General features: G+C 45.7%; 1 protein-coding gene across 5 annotated transcripts in view; it reads right to left on the bottom strand.

Moving 5' to 3' along the window:
* Positions 1-16,007, bottom strand: part of TBC1D1 (TBC1 domain family member 1) — a 228,238-nt gene that overhangs the window by 93,510 nt on the left and 118,721 nt on the right. For all 5 annotated transcript variants that reach the window (XM_032334073.1, XM_032334069.1, XM_032334071.1 and 2 more), the window contains 2 exons: positions 12,355-12,446; positions 5,606-5,716 (listed from right to left, as the gene is read on the bottom strand). In XM_032334073.1, the coding sequence (XP_032189964.1) occupies positions 5,606-5,716; positions 12,355-12,446 (203 nt within the window). The remainder of the gene's footprint in view (positions 1-5,605; positions 5,717-12,354; positions 12,447-16,007) is intronic.

Raw genomic sequence — 16,007 nt, 5'->3', positions numbered from 1 at the left:
GCTTTAACGTGTGTTGGTTCATTCCGAAGCTCAGAAGCGGCCCGTGAGGAAAGCTCCCGTGTGTCCTCAGTCTGCAGGTGGAGGAGCTGAGGGACGGCAGGTGAAGACCTGTCCCAGGCCAGAGAGCTGGGGAGCCGCGGAGAAGCATCTCTTAGCTACTGTTGCCCGTGTTTGACGGAACACGGTGCAGACCTCTTGGACGCGTCCTGGAAGCACCCTGTTTTCCAGCCGCACAAACAGCCCCGCTCCTGAACGTGGTGTTCGTCAACTCGTCCCATGTACCTTCACATACACGTTCGTATCCGTAAAACCCACGTGACGGGCTACATGTAGCTGAAGCTTTAAATGAACCGATCACCCTGTAATACCCTCCCATAACTACCTTGCGTCTTTCAATGTAGTTTTTGAGATTCGTCTATGTTGACAAATGTTCTTTGATTCACTCATTCTAATTAGAGTGCAGTAGTTCACTGGATGACAACGTAATTTGTTCATGTTCCTGTGCTTAAATACAGATTCCGTTGTGTTTTTACAAAGGCGACTGGGCTCATCTCTCCCAAACATCGCTCCTTAGCACATATGTGAAAGTTTTTGCAAGGCAAATAATTAGAAATGGCCTTGCCAGGTCACCAGGTCTGTGTGTCTTCACATGGGCCAGATACTGTCAAGTTTTTCTCCCTTAAATGATACTGATTCATAGTCACAATTCTCCTGTACATGGCATGGTCAGACTTTTCCATTTTTGTCCATTTGGTGGGTATACGTGGTCTTTTGTCTTCTCCTGATCCCTATGTGACTATGCATTTTTTATTTTATTTAGCAACTTGATGGTTAAAGATATCATGTCTTCTTTGAAATGATGAATTCTTAATTCATCAATGAATGTCACACATTTTTCAAGGCAAAAAAAGAGAAAGAAAGAGCCCCGGTAAGATCTACCTTTTGCCTTCATGCGGTCATCAGAGTTTTACTTCTGTGAGAACTAGAACATGCATTAAGAGAATGACAACCTGCTTAGAAACTCCTTCGAGGGAGACCGTCATTTATCTTTGTGTTTTCACAGAGTATACTAAGCCTGCTCTGGACACTTCGCACTTGCTTGCTGGAGGAGGAGTGAGTGAGCAATGATCACCGGGCAGGCCTGTGGGAAACATGTACCCAAAGCAACAGACTTACACAGCAGACACCGGCTAAGTGCCAGCCCCGGCAGGCTCCGCGGGCAGGTGCCTTCCTCATTGTCATTGGGACCCACACAGGGCCCTCAGGGGCTGCCTGGGACTCGCCCACTGTCAGTTCTCCCACATAGTTAAGAAGTCGTGGGCTTGCTTTCAAGCCCCACACAAGTTTCCATAAAGTAGAAGCATTTTGAATGGACTGTTTGGATATATAAAGAAAACACTGGCTAGAAGACCAGTAGCACACAGCAGAAAGTATATACAAGAAAAACTGCACTTCTGTTTTGAAACCAGACCACAAGAATGTCCCTGAGTTCAAAGTTCCGTCCGCTCTCCTCTGCCACCTAACAAAATGCTTCTCCAGGTCTACGATTCTAATATAATTAGAAAATAATTCATGTTTAGAAAGTATATTCCTTGTTTATTTTAAAATAAGCATCTAGACGTTTCTCCTTCAAAGATGATGCTGGTTCTTCAATAAATTTCCAATTCGGGGAGCTAGAGCCATTTGCACCGCGGTCATCACACTGCCGAGACCATGACGGACAGGGGAATTCTGTGCACGGGAGTCTGGAGCCAAGTTTTCAATTCAGCAGCTACAGTGACGTTCTCGGTCAGAATCCACCATCCCATGGCGCCACACCGCACCCACCAGCAGCCTTATTTGTAACCATGAGCACCGTTAAGTAGCCGAGGTGTCCACCCCAAGGACGATGGGAGAAATTGTGGGGCTGCCCATGGAACAAAAAGGAACAAGTGACTCATCCACGCAACAGCATGAACAAGGACACGAACAGCCTAAGTGAAAGAAGCCAGAGCTGAATGAGTACAGACTCTCTGATTCCGTCTGCAGAAGTTCTAGAACAGGCAAGATTAATCTATGGTATAAAGAATCAAAACTGTGGTTGCCTGCAGGAGGGGTGGTGAGGACCAGCAGAGGTATGGGGGTACACTCTGGGGTGAAAGAGGACTCTCTGTCTTGATGGGGCCTGGGCCACCCAAACGTATGAAGATCTCAAAACCCAACAAGTAGGACACTCCAGATCTGTGAAACTTACAGGATGCCAATCTCCAAAATGTAGTGAACTACAGCTAACTGTATCACGCTGAAGTGTGTAGGAATAAAGGGTGCTGGTATCCAAAAGTTACAAGTCATCCCAAAAAAAGGCGAAATAAGAGATGGACGGATATATGGGAACGCAAATATTGCAGAACGCTACAAATGGTATAATCTGGATGGTGGGCATATGAATGTTCACTGTGTGTTTCCTCCAACTTTTCTACATGATTGAAAATTTTTCAAAATAAAATGTCAGAAAAAACTCCTCTATTGGAAAAAGGACCCAGGCAAATCGGTGAGTGGTTATATAACATTAGATTTTGTTAGGTAAGCTCCTAAAAAGCACAGTGATTAAAATATCACCCTCGGGGGGCGCCTGGGTGGCTCAGTGGGTTAAAGCCTCTGCCTTCGGTTCAGGTCATGGTCCCAGGGGCCTGGGATAGAGCCCCACATCGGGCTTTCTGCTCGGCAGGGAGCCTGCTTCCCTCTCTCTCTGCCTCCCTCTCTGCCTACTTGTGATCTCTGTCTGTCAAATAAATAAACAAACTCTTAAAAAAAAAAAAAAAGATATCGCCCCCGGACCTGTGACACGGGCTGCCGTTCCTACATGCGCTGCTTGACCTCTTCCCCAGATCCCCAACTCCAACAACGGCATTACACCACCTGCCTTGAAAAAGTTGTAGAAAAACTGGAATCGCTCATGCAAAAAATTCAAACTCTGGTACGTGGCAAATATTAAGTGACAGCTGATTCAATATTCTTAATTTTTTGCACCAGCTCTATCCAGACAAGTAGAAACAATATGTCTGCTGACTAAAATGTGACACTTTTCTAACTTTATTACTTTACAGGTCTTTGCCCAAAGCGATTCTTTGTTTCCCATAAGAACAAAATATCCTTCAGTTTTTCTATTTTATAAAAAAATGGCTCCTCTGACAGCTAGCCAACACTGCCATTTTAGTCTTTGGAAAGCACGTACAGCATCACCACTGGCTCGGAGCAGTGCAGCCCTGCACTGCTGTGCTCAGCGTCTTCTGAACACTCGAAGGCCAGAGGGCCACAGAAGTTCACTGCCAAAACCATGGTCCTACTCTCCAGGTCAAGTCATAACACTATCCAAAGGCTATGGGAATTTTCAGGTGCAACAAGAATGGAATTGACATTCATGTAGTTAAACTATTTGGGAGCAGAAAAGGAGAGCAGGAATCAACTGGTGAATCTCAAAGCATCATGTGACCCATCTAAAAGCAACAGCTGCTCTGAAAAGCCCGATCCTCAGAGCTTGAGCGGGTGTCCAGTCTGGGAAAGCCCCAACCACAACTGGGGATCAGAGCAACTTCTTTACAGTCACAGACAGGAGCCTGCTGGGTAACTAAAGGTTTAGAAACCTCTAGAGAAAGCACTGGAAACTCTGCTTTGTGAGGCTTGGACGCTGTGACTTAAATTCTCAAGTGGAAAAAAAAATTAAATATACTTCACTGGGCTAAACGAGGCCCAAATCATATCTGTTCCCTAAATATCGGTTTGTACTTAGGTCAAAACTTTCCATCCAGCTTAAATGTTTTATTCCCCTCTAGCAATTATAAATCATTTCAAAATTGTCAATTTCCTGTTGGGAAAAGTTAGGGAAGAAAATTACAATAGGACAAAACTATTAATGGCACAAGAGGGGGGAAAAAAAAAACCCAAAAGGAGTGGAAACAAGAAAAGTAAGAAGTTGAAAAGCAACAGCGAGTTTACTGTCAGGAGGGCTGGGTGGCCCGCCCGAGTGAACGGGAGAACACAGAAACCCCACACTGTCCTGGGAGGGGAGGGATGGGAACCGATAGAGGCCAGACGCGCACAGACACAATGCACAGGTGTTAGGGTCCCTGCTAAGAGACACTATGGCTGGCCAAGGAGACGAAAAACAACGTCAGACACTGTACTTGAGCGCTGTGAACTGAGGAAAGGTACCTGACTGCCACTGTCAACTGTAAGGTAGAAATCTGGGGAGAATAAAACTGCATCATGGTTAAGTGACCAGAAAAGCAGAGATATTTACAGGGAGGGGGCTCGCCACTGAGCACTAAAGCCCCTGTAGAACAGGGCAGTTAGGCATTTTATAAAAAGGCAACCTGGGCACCTGGCAGCTCGATCGGTTAAGTGCCCAACTCCTGGTTTCGGCTCAGGTCACGATCTCATAGTTGTGAGACGGAGCCCCATGTCAGGCTCTGTGCTGGGCGTGGAGCCTGCTTAAGATTCTCTCTCTCCCTCTGCCCCTTTCCCACCTTTCCAATCTCTCTCTCTCTCAATCTCTCCTCTCTCTTCCCCTTAATCCCTCTCAAAAAACAAACAAACAAAAAAGACTGGGGTGCCTGGGTGACTCAGTTAGTTAAGTGACTGCCTTCGGCTCAGGTCATGATCCCAGGGTGCTGGGATCGAATCCCATGTTGGGCTCCCTGCTCAGCAGGGAACCTTCTTCTCCCTCTGCCCTCTGCCCCCTCATGCTCTATGTCCAATAATACAAAATAACATCCTAAAAAAAACCAAAAACAACAACAAACAAACAAAAAAACCCATATACTTTTGGAAAATTAAGGACTTTTTTGAACATCTTTCAGTGATATTTTCCTAGATTTTCTGACCTACAAGGAACTTAATTACAAAATGCACATTGAAGTTCCACTGGTTATCGTGAGTTGACTTACAGAGAGTCTAACAGACATAAGAACATAATCCGTGATACCACGTGCACGGAATCCCAGACTCGGAGCTCTTCAAAGAACAGACCAGCAGCAAGCCCCAGCTTCGGACACAGCACCCCGAGACAGAAAAGTTGAACAATGTTTGTGGCCAGAAGAGGAAGGCAAGCTGACTCCGGACCTCTACCACACAGAACAGAATTAATGCCGGTTCACTATGTGGCCAGCATGTAAGCCAGGCTCTCTAACGCTGCCCCTGATGGGTCAGGGGCGCTACCTTACATCCTTGTAGTACTGACATTCCAGGGAACCTCCAGGCTCTTTAGGAATTCTGAAGGCAGAGAGGCAAGGTCATTCCCGTTTTCCGGGGGAGAGAGGGGAGATGACCCAGACAGGCTCCCTGCAGGTCAAGTAGCGGGAGTATCTGCTCTTAAACCTCATTCTCGCAGCTCTACACCCGCCCTCTGCTGGGAGAGCCTGCTCCGCCCCCACCCCCAGGGTGCTGACGCCAACTTCCCTCCCTGCCTCCAAACACAGTCTAAATATTTCCAAATTTCCCCTATGTGTGCAACAAGTAAAAATAAAACATAGGGAGAAAAAGAGTTTCAGAACTTGAGAAAATCCTCAAGATTCCATTTTACCCAGCATCCTGGTAAAATTTTAAAAAGAGGAAAAAAATCCCATACCTGCTTTGCCTCCCCAATATGGACGTGACCTTTTTGTTTCTCTTCGTATAAACATCTTAGGAAAGAAATAATCAATTCATTCTCTCGCTGTTCACTTCTTGGTCTTGATTTCTTAAAAAGAAAGAAAGAAAGAATACATTTATTTTTAGTTGTCAAAAAAACTGCTAAACCATGCCTTTGAAAATGCTAACAGCTTCCATCCGCCCGTTATAATGGGTGCTTTTACCCAATCACCTCACTAGGGGGCACCAACAATCCTAGCTAGACAGGAACACCAGTCTTGAAATGGGACAATGGAGCCCCGTCAGCCAGATTCAGCTTTTGACCTCTGATGTCCTTAGACCTAAAATAAATAGTTCACATCAGAAGCACAAATATTTAATAAATAAGTTGTCAACAAGAAAAGAATAAAATCAGTGTAAACATCCAGAGGTCAAGAGCCACAGTGGCTAGCTACAAGTTTATAAACTTTTCAGGCTAGGGAACTGGAAAGGAAAAGAGCAAGTGGCTCAGGGTCATGGTCCCACACAGCCAATGTGTTGGTCAGCATGAAGCACTTTCTGCAAGCCCCTCAAGGTATAAACTTGCACGCAATATTTCATGGCACTGAGTCGCTTTTCTTTTTCCCTTCTTTTTTAAGGAAATTCTCTCTGCATCTTTTACTTTCCAGACAGTGAGTGGCAAAGCACACTGAACCAGAAATCAGGATACATAGGTCCTGGATACTGCCTGTGAGTGTGACCAAAGGCAAGTCATTGCAACCTTAGCTTCCTCATCTGTCCAGAGAAAGATTATGCACCAAATAAACTCCAAGGTCCCAAATTCTTTGATCTAAAACATCAGGGTTCATTTTTAGAAGACCATAGTAATTTAATGTATCATTTTCTTGGAAAAATTAAGAGAAAAGTTATTCTGAAGACATGCAAAATTGCTAGTCTATAAACCTTGAAAATACGGGTTTTTGAAGATTTTGAGAGAGAGAGAGAACACGAGCAGGGGGACGAGAGGAAGAAGGAGAAGCAGACTCCGCGCGGAGAAGAGAGGCCGCCAGTCAGCGGGTAGCGTGCGAGCCCTAGGACCCCGGGATCATGACCTGAGTTGAAGGCAGACACTTAACCAACTGAGCCACCCAGGCACCTTGAAAATATGTGTTTTTCATAATGGGTGATTATCCATTTTCCTGCTCCCCACCCCCATTCCAAACCTGCAGCCTGCCCTTCAGAACAAAGGTGGTAATAAATGAGTCAACTTTACAGACATCCAGTCTGGATCAAGGCCACTCCTGGAAACCTCCTCCCTGAGCTAACCTAGAAAACATGATTTCACCCTGCGTGTCGCAGGTTTTGGAAGCAAAGGTGACATTAACCCAGACCTTCTGGTATTCCTGCTCTTTAAAAAAAGATAATTTGAAATGATAAGTTGTTCCTCCTATGACTCAAGGAAAAGATAGTAAATGATTAGAACGGGTTGTTTTCACTGGGGACTTCCTGTTCTTTAAATTTCAGATTTCAGGACTGAATATCCTAGAACAGATGCTCTCAATCTCGATTCCAAGCCGCAAACCTCGATGTTATGAAGTTTTACACGTTTTATGTAACAAGTGCATTTTTTCAAAGAAAGTTCCCATTAGATCTTCAAGAAAGGAGAGGATAGTCATGCACCACAACCCAACTTCGCACTGAGCACCTCAAGGAGGTGACACACACACTGTGAGTCTATATGCCCAGGAGGCAAAAGGGACACTCGTTCACTGCTGGTGGGACTGCACAATGACCAGCCACCACGGGGGCCAGTTTGACAGCTTCTTATGAAACCAACCATGCTCTTACCACGCGATCCAGCAAATCACACTGCTTCAAGTTTTCCCAAAGGAATGGAAAATTTACGTCCATACTAAAACCAACACACAAATGTTTATAGCAGTTTTATTTATAACTGCAGAAACTTACGAGCAACCCAGATGTCCTACGACAGAGAATAAACAAATTGTGACACATCCATAAAATGGAATATTAGGGGCACCTGCGTGGCCCAGGCTGTTCAGCATCTACCTGTCCAGGGCTCAGGTCAGGACCCCAGGGTCCTGGGATGGAGCCCAGCGTCAGGCTCCCTGCACAGCGGGGAGGGAGTCTGCTTCTTCCTCTGCCTCTGCTCCTCTCCCTGATTGCACCCTCTCTCTCAAATGAATAAATAAAGTCTTTTAAAAATGGGTGATTATTCAGCACTAAAATAAAAAGAACTATCGTGCTATGAAAAAACATGGAGGAACTTTAAATGCATTTTGTTAAGTAAAAGCCAATCCCCTGCATGCTGTATGATCCCAACTGTATGACATTCTGGAAAAGGCAAAACTATGGAGACAGTAACAGATGAGCAGGGGCCTGGGGTTTGCTGGAGGGGGGGGAATGAACTGAAGGGGCAGAGAGGAGTTTTAGGGTAGTGAAAAACAATTCTGCTGATCCTGTAATCGTGGGTACATGCCACTATGCATTTGTTAGAACCCACAGAATGTACAACAGTAAAAGCTAACCCTAATGTCAACTATGGACTTCAATTACTAAAAATGTATCAATAGGAGCTAACCAGTAGTAACAAATGTTCCACACTAAGAGGCAATGTTAATCATAGGGAAAAGTGGCCTAAGGGTAAGGGTGGGCTGTGGGCAGTCATATGGAGACTCTATATTTTTTACCCACTTTTTCTACAAAACTAAAACAGCTGTAAAAAAAAATAAAGTCTATTTTTTTTTTTGAAGTCTAAGAAAGAGGAGCACACGGGAATTAGGGGAGGCCTCTGAACAGACACCCAAGAGTCAGAACCATTCCTTCTTCCATAACAATTAAATATTTGGGGCTGTTCTCACAAGAAAATGTGTATTTTTCTTGGAGAAACTGTGCACTTGCTTATTTCAAAGTCTCAAAAAAAGCTAAAAATGCAGGAATAAGAGAAAGACATTTTCTTTTCCTGAAAATATATAAGAAGGAAGTTCAGATGGACGAAAATGAGACAAAGGAGCACAACGTATTGTCACAGGCATTAGAAACGGAGGCAGAGGAAGACAAACATCATGAGGTCGTGAAACATCAGAGGAAAGTCACTAAGTTCAGAAATCCATATCCATGATGTCCTACAATGTCAAAAAATAAATCCTTCCTTAAAATATCTGAAAGGTGATTGTGGCTACTCTTCTACTGAGTTCAAATGATTAGCAAGGTCTCTCACCACCCTCCACGTGGCAACTCACCCCTTTGTACGGGTGATTTGATTTTATAAACACTCATTAGTGAGAGAGACGAGTCTGAGGAAAATGATGGGGAATCCAGTTTGGACAGCATCACTTCGCAGTTAAAAATGAACTTGCTTGTAAAAAAATCAATCCTGCTGGGGCGCCTGGGTGGCTCAGTGGGTTAAAGCTTCTGCCTTTGGCGCAGGTCATGATCCCAGGGTCCTGGGATCAAGCCCCGCATCCGCATCTGGGCTCTCTGCTCAGCGGGGAGCCTGTTCACCCCTCTCTCTCTGCCTGCCTCTCTGCCTACTTGTGATCTCTGTCAAATAAATAAAATCTTAAAAAAAAAAAAAAACATCAATCCTACGGTGTCAGAAGTCAGGACTGTCGGTCCCTGGGGGTAATACCAGTGGGGGAGGGAGGGGGAGGAGCTGGAAATGCTCTATTTCTTAATCTTCGGGCTGGCTGGCTGCATAGGAGTATTCGTCTTATAAAAATTCACTGAAATACACATACCACTGATCTGAGCGCTTTTCTCCTATTAGATTTCATTTAAACAACTACAAAACAGCTGATTGCCTGTTAAAAGTAACAAAGCCAATTCTGCCGCATGCTTCTTGACCTTATTTCTATGAGAAGGCCTATGAGTTGGACATCAGAGGGCCTGAAAACCGAATTCCCAGCGCTGACTGATGAGTACCAGAATGCTGAGAGTCTACAGACTTCGGCCGGTGCTACTTGAAATGGCAATGCTCACTTGGACACTGCTTTATGACATCTTCTTACAAAGTTATAACCAAATCTTAGAGGAAATAATTTTAAAGCCATGGAAAATCCAACAAAGTTGATATTCTTCACAAAGTTGGGGAGGGGGAGTCCCTCTATTAATCCTTAAAACTTCTGAAAAATCATCTTCTTTAATCCATCACTGACCCCCCCCCCCCCCCACTGAGTATGAATCAACTTGTTTTATCTACTCAGTATTGGTTCAGCCATTCCCTGAAATACCGTCATTCAGCAGGACAGAGCTGGACTTGTGAGGCGTCTCCTTTGCTAGCCCTACTTGGACTGGAAAGCACTGCAGGGGACCAACCACCAGAAGCCCTGGGCTGCCTGCATGGTGAGATGTGCCTGAAGACGATGCATTTTAGAAGGTCATCAATTAAACAATGGCTGTGAAGTGTCACAAGTCCCCCAACAGAAGGGCTCACAGGCCCCCAGGCTCATCAGGCACCAAGTTATCTCAGCATTCTCAAAGTCAGCTCGCATGTGGCAACGACAACCTCCTGAGCCCCCACGGGTTTCTACTCTTGGTGTCCTGTGTGGTCTGCCCTTGTTTCTCTGCATTTAGCATTTATTTACAAAAACACTGATTATGTATTCTTTAAGTAATTACGTACCATTCATTTCAACCATAATTACATTTGTCTTATGAATGTCTGCCCTTGGAGAACTCTTCAGAAATAAATTACCCTCCAGGAAAACTGTACAAAGGAACTTATTAACCTTCCTGTTTACAAAAGGGGTCCTGACACTGCAAAGCCACCTTTCTATGATCTGTTTGAAAGGTATAATTTGCAAACACATTAGCAGGCGCTCCTACCTAGAAAGAAACTTGGTTTATAAAACCAAGAACGGGGGTGCCTGGGTGGCTCAGTCATTAAGCATCTGCCTTCGGCTCAGGTGATGATCCCAGGCTCCTGGGATCAAGTCCTACATTGGGCTCCCTGCTCCGCGGGAAGCCTGCTTCTCCCTCATAAATTCTCTTTTTAAAAAAATTCCTCTAACAACAACAGCAAACAAAACAAAACAAAACAAAACCAAGAATGGCCATTGAAAATAATTCAGTGAAACCCCCAAGCCATTAGAAGAAGATATCCATGTCAAATTGTATCTCATAAGGAGGAGCTGCGCTTACAATGACGGAGGACAAAGCAAGCGTTGGCTTTTCACGCCCAGTGTCACTTCCCTTTGGTCTTCAAGCCAATGGAGTTACAGAGCCTTCTAGAACAACACATAGGGGCCCCAAGATATGGACTGCATGCATTTACAAATAACAGGGAAAAAAAATAAAACACAACCCTGTATCATCACTTTTCTCTAAAAAGTCTCTTGTCCATAATGCACTAGCTGTCTAAAAATTTAAACGGGTCAAAGGGAATCTCAGAATCACATCCGTTAGGAATTTCTCACTGCCAAAGAACACTTATTGCTGACGCTGAGTCATCGCACTGTTTTGGGATGGCTTCACAGTGCTGTCTGAATAAAAGATGAAACACACGTTAGGGGAGGAATGTGCATCTCTTGAGCTTGCGGCAAAGATGTTCCCCAAAGTGGCTCGCTAACACTCGACCATCAAGCAGATCGGCATCCAGGGAAAAGGCCCAGCCTCCACCATAAACACATTTAGAGTCAAAAGCAAACTGCCCATCCATTTATGAATTCCAAGTACAAATCCCACTAAGGTTTTCTGAGTACTCTCTACTCAGAACTCTAAGGATCCTTTAAGTAAAAACAAAGTAGCCTGTTTCAAGTTGATTCAGAAGCAAACAAGAAAATTTAAAGGCAATTGGAAACTGTGAAAACTACAATCTAAGCCACTTGTGAAACTGAAAAACCTTCCATTGCTTTCCTTCTCCGAACATGTGTCACTCCTGCCAGAAAACGGGCCAGGGGCCGGTGTGTACAGCCCCGCGCCAGTGAGGAGGCCGAGAGAACTCGCCATCCAGAGCTGTCGTCCTTCTAGATTGGGTTGATGATTCCTCTGCAGTACCCCTGCCACTCCCCTCCCCACAAAAAAAGATATTCTTCGTCCTGATGTGCTCTCCTCCCTACAGAAGTGCCAGGAAACCTCAGAAGATGCCCCTTGGCCAGAGTGGACATGAAATCTGTGATGAGCTCACTAAAGATTCATAATGAACACAGTCCAGGCATGCCGGCACACGCGGCGTCGTTTCCCGAGCTACATGGCCTCTGCGTGCCAGAACAAGAGAGAGTTTCCAGTCAGCAATGAGCCTGGCTCTGGTTTTGTATTTTGTTTTTATATTTAGGCTTGATACATAGTTGTAAGTAGGTAACATTATCTGCATTCCTTTCCAACACTGAGGACGAAGGGAGAAACAGTGAGTGACCAAGCTTACTTACGAAATCCTGTCTCTGCCTACTCCCACACTTTGGGACTGGAACCCCAAGCAGGAAGGGGCTGGCAGAGGTGTCCTGGGGAGCAAAGGAATGCTCGGGGACCAAAGTCCACGTCATCTTTCTCCTGGGTGGCAGGCTCTTTCCACTCAGCAATTTCCTTTCCCTCATCCCAAAATATTCTTTAAGGCAGGACTTCCCCGGGTTAGTCACATTCACCATGAAAACCAAGACCCGGTGGGAGTCTGCATCTGACCTGGCTCCTGCCCGGGGCTGGTGAGCCTGAACCAGGAGGAACCAGGTCCGCTTCCTCCCAGCTGGGATCATCTCACAGATAAGCTGCTCAGCTCTGCTTTAAGTGTAGCAATTAGAAACTCGTGCCTACCTGAACCTCCTCAAAAATAGTTGCTTGCTCCTGATTACTTAATGTCGTCAGGTGCTTCTGGAGCTCTAGTTTGGTTTTGGAAGAATTCATTCCTGTTAAGAAAAAAAGAGAGAGAGAGAGAGACATGAAAACACACTATGGAGAAGCCACAAGGCGGAGCAGAACTTCCGACTCGGGCTTTTCACGTCCTTACGTACTCCAGGCTTCCTAAGTTTTCCGGACATTCTACTCAGTCATAACGTTCGTGATGGCAATGATGACAGCTAACATTTTTTAGCTGAGTCCTCACGTGCCAGGCACAGTCTTAGACACCAGGCCTGCCTCAGTTAACACTGAGAACAACTGGTGAAGACGATCAAGTTAGCCTCATTTTACACTTGAGGAAACTAAGACCCAGAGAGCTGATGTGATCGCCAAAAGACCACCACGCTGGACCCCATCTCAGGCCTCTGCGGTTCCGAATTTTCTTTTCTCCACCATTCTGTGTTAGAACACCTCGCACAATCAGAACACTGTCTGCATCAGTACTTATATACAAACTAGACAACTCAAGGGAAAACATCTGCTGCCCTATCATGTTCTCCTCCACAGTCGGCTCCCTGCAGACTGATTCACGAAGCTACCCACCTTCGTTTTAGCACCACTTGCTTCTTACTAGTCTAAGCCCATCTAATTACCATTAGGGAGGATTTTGAGGAAAAGTTACATAGTCACGATATAGTGCCAACAAGAAACTCATGCTTCCGAAAGTTGTTTCTTCACACAAACAGGGCTTAGATCCTGTTTTGCCTTTTCTTGGTGCCAGAGAGAAATGTTACGCCTGCCGAGAAGATTCAGAATGGAAGCGTTTGCTGAGCAGACTACCGTGGGAGCACTGTCGCCGGGCACTTTCATTCCGAGGGCGGCTCTCAGCTCACGCACCTGCTGCACATCCTCCTACCCCGGGGCAGGTGCCAGGCTGCACTCTACCCCGAGAACACTGGGAATGCATCTGCATGGCTGAGTGTGGCCAGGAGGGGCCGCCTCTCAAGTCTGGACCCGGGACATGGAAATCAAGCCTATTTTTACAGAGGTGGCATCACTGAGGTCGAGAGAAGCCAGGTGACTCTCCAAAGTCAGGAGGCTGATGAGCCGCCGCCTCCCCACAGCCCCGGACCCCTGGTGGACGCGGAGCCCCCACCCTGCTCACAGCTCTGCTGGGCCCATCTCAGCTTCCAGGACATCCGCCCTCCCGGCAGCCCCCGCCTCCCTTTATTTTTTGCCAAGAAAATCCTATAAAAATAAAAGCCAACACTTCTGGAGTGGCTGGTCTGCCACCACACTGAGCACTATGTGCATCCCCTCAACCCTCAAAACAATCTGAGTGGGCACCATTCTTAGCAATTCTAAGCAATTCCAATGTATATATGAAGAAACTGAGGCACAGGCAAAGTCCAGTATTTTGTCCTAGGTCATCGGCTAAGTGAGGGACAGAGTTAGACTCTGAACGAGGTCCATTTCCCTCCACCGACAGCTCTTGAACTCTCCGCTGCCTCCCTTTCCCAGAGAGTCCAGTCGCCCGACCCACAGGTTGGCTTCCGTACTACCGTGACTGCAGAGGCGGTGACAGTGCCAAAAAGACAGCTGGCTTCTGCCAGAACGCAATTCAGGTACTCTTCCAGCAAGCTAGCAGGTCAGACAAGCCAGGGAAACAGAGGGGTGGTTTTTTACTGCACTACTTAAATATTGACTCAAAAGAGTGTTTAAGGGGCGCCTGGGTGGCTCAGTGGGTTGAAGCCTCTGCCTTTGGCTCGGGGCATGATCTCAGGGTCCTGGGATCGAGCCCCACGTCGGGCTTTCTGCTCGGCGGGGAGCCTGCTTCCTCCTCTCTCTCTGCCTGCCTCTCTGCCTACTTGTGATCTCTGTCTGTCAAGTAAGTGAGCAAAATCTTTTAAAAAAAAAAAATTTTTAATTAAAAAATTAAAAAAAAAAAAAAAAAGAGTGTTTAAATTGATGAGCGAAAGGAGCCATCAGCGTTAACCAAAAGCCTCTCCGCAGTTCCCTGACACAATGTCATAAGCATCCTATCAGGACATACGTGTGTTGTTTGACGAGACGCTCACATGCGCAGAGCACCCCAGAGCTCGGAGCAAAGTTCGACCAATTGTACAACAACTAACGGCGTAAAAGACCGATTGCACAACAGACTGATTGTACACGTCTAACAATCAGGCCACGGCACAGAAAATTCTCTGTATGGGGGGGCGCAGGTGAAGAGACTCTGACGAGTTTTATCCTTGCCCTCAGGACGCCTCACCTCAGAAAGTCCCTCCTGCCCCACCCACCTCAGACAGCAGGGCAGGCCCAGACCCCAGGCCTGGCTCTCCACTCCTTTACAGTGAACCTTCCAGTGGCTTCTCAACACCATCAGGCATTGCTGTCTGGTTTCTGCAGAAAGCAGAATGCTAGACAAGCACTGCTAGGAGTTGCTCAGAGTTCAAATTCAGGCCCGAGCAGAGCTGCTCATCTTACATGTTGGGAGTGTGTGTCCCACTGCCGCGGTTGGGACATATTGTATGTATTTTTTTTATAAATCCTGGGGCATAACCCAACTAAATCATTTGATGAAGGAAACAGTATTTAAGTCTTTCTTTTTGTGGCCATGTCATTAGTCCTCTCCCCAGTGTATGGAGTTCCTGGACAGAGCCTGACTTCCTATTAGCACTACGCTTATGGGCACACACAATGAGCTTTTATAAACCACTTCATTCTACTTATTAGGAACGCATGACAGCAGACAGCAAGGGCCTCAAAGTGTTCATGAAACCAGCATCTCCCCAACAAAGGACCCATCTCCCCTCCTTAGGATGCCTATAACACTGTGCCCGCTCTACCTAAGAAATGCTTCCCATCAGGCATGCCAAACCCCAAACTTCTAATTGTGCTATCAAGAATGTTTCTACATTAGCAGAGCTTTCTGCTTTGCTTGGATTTTATCAGGTAAAAAGACGAATTAAATAATAACTTCAAAATACAGCAGCAAAATCCCTTCCCTGACTGAACTTTTCAGCTCTCACTTTCGGAAAGCTAAGCCAGACCACAGAAAGATTTATCAAGTAGAAATCTGGAATCCTTCCAGTCCCTGCAGATCACGGTCTGCTTTATCGTCAAGGCCAACGTTGTTGTTGGCTTCTTAACAAGCTCTTAAGGGACATTTCTGTCATCCTTTCCCTTATCTTGACAACCACTAAGGGAAGGTTTAGTGATCTTTTGAGATGAGATCTCTAGGTAAAACTCAACTTTTCTCCTTTCCAGCTTATTTTGTATAATGTCAGCAAACAGTAACAACTAGGGAAGCACAGTTGAAAATATTAATCATTTTGATTCATTTTAAAGAGCACTATAATGCCAGCGAATGAACCTTTGAAACTTAAGGTGGTGATTGTCAGTTTAGCTCATTTAAAAAGGGAAATCAGATACGACTGCACACCCGTTAGGATGGTTATCATTAAAAAGAAGAAGCAGAGAGAAAGTAACGTGTGTTGGCAAGGATGGGTGAAACTGGAACCCTCGTGCACTGCTAACGGGAATGTAAAATGGTGTAGCCACCGTGGAAAATCCGACCCTCAAAAGATTTAACACATGATTACCATCTGACCCAGCAATTCCCTTCT

Source organism: Mustela erminea, chromosome 2 (genome assembly GCF_009829155.1).
Source record: "Mustela erminea isolate mMusErm1 chromosome 2, mMusErm1.Pri, whole genome shotgun sequence".
Classification (NCBI taxonomy): domain Eukaryota; kingdom Metazoa; phylum Chordata; class Mammalia; order Carnivora; family Mustelidae; genus Mustela; species Mustela erminea.
This window is presented reverse-complemented; position numbering and strand designations above follow the sequence as displayed.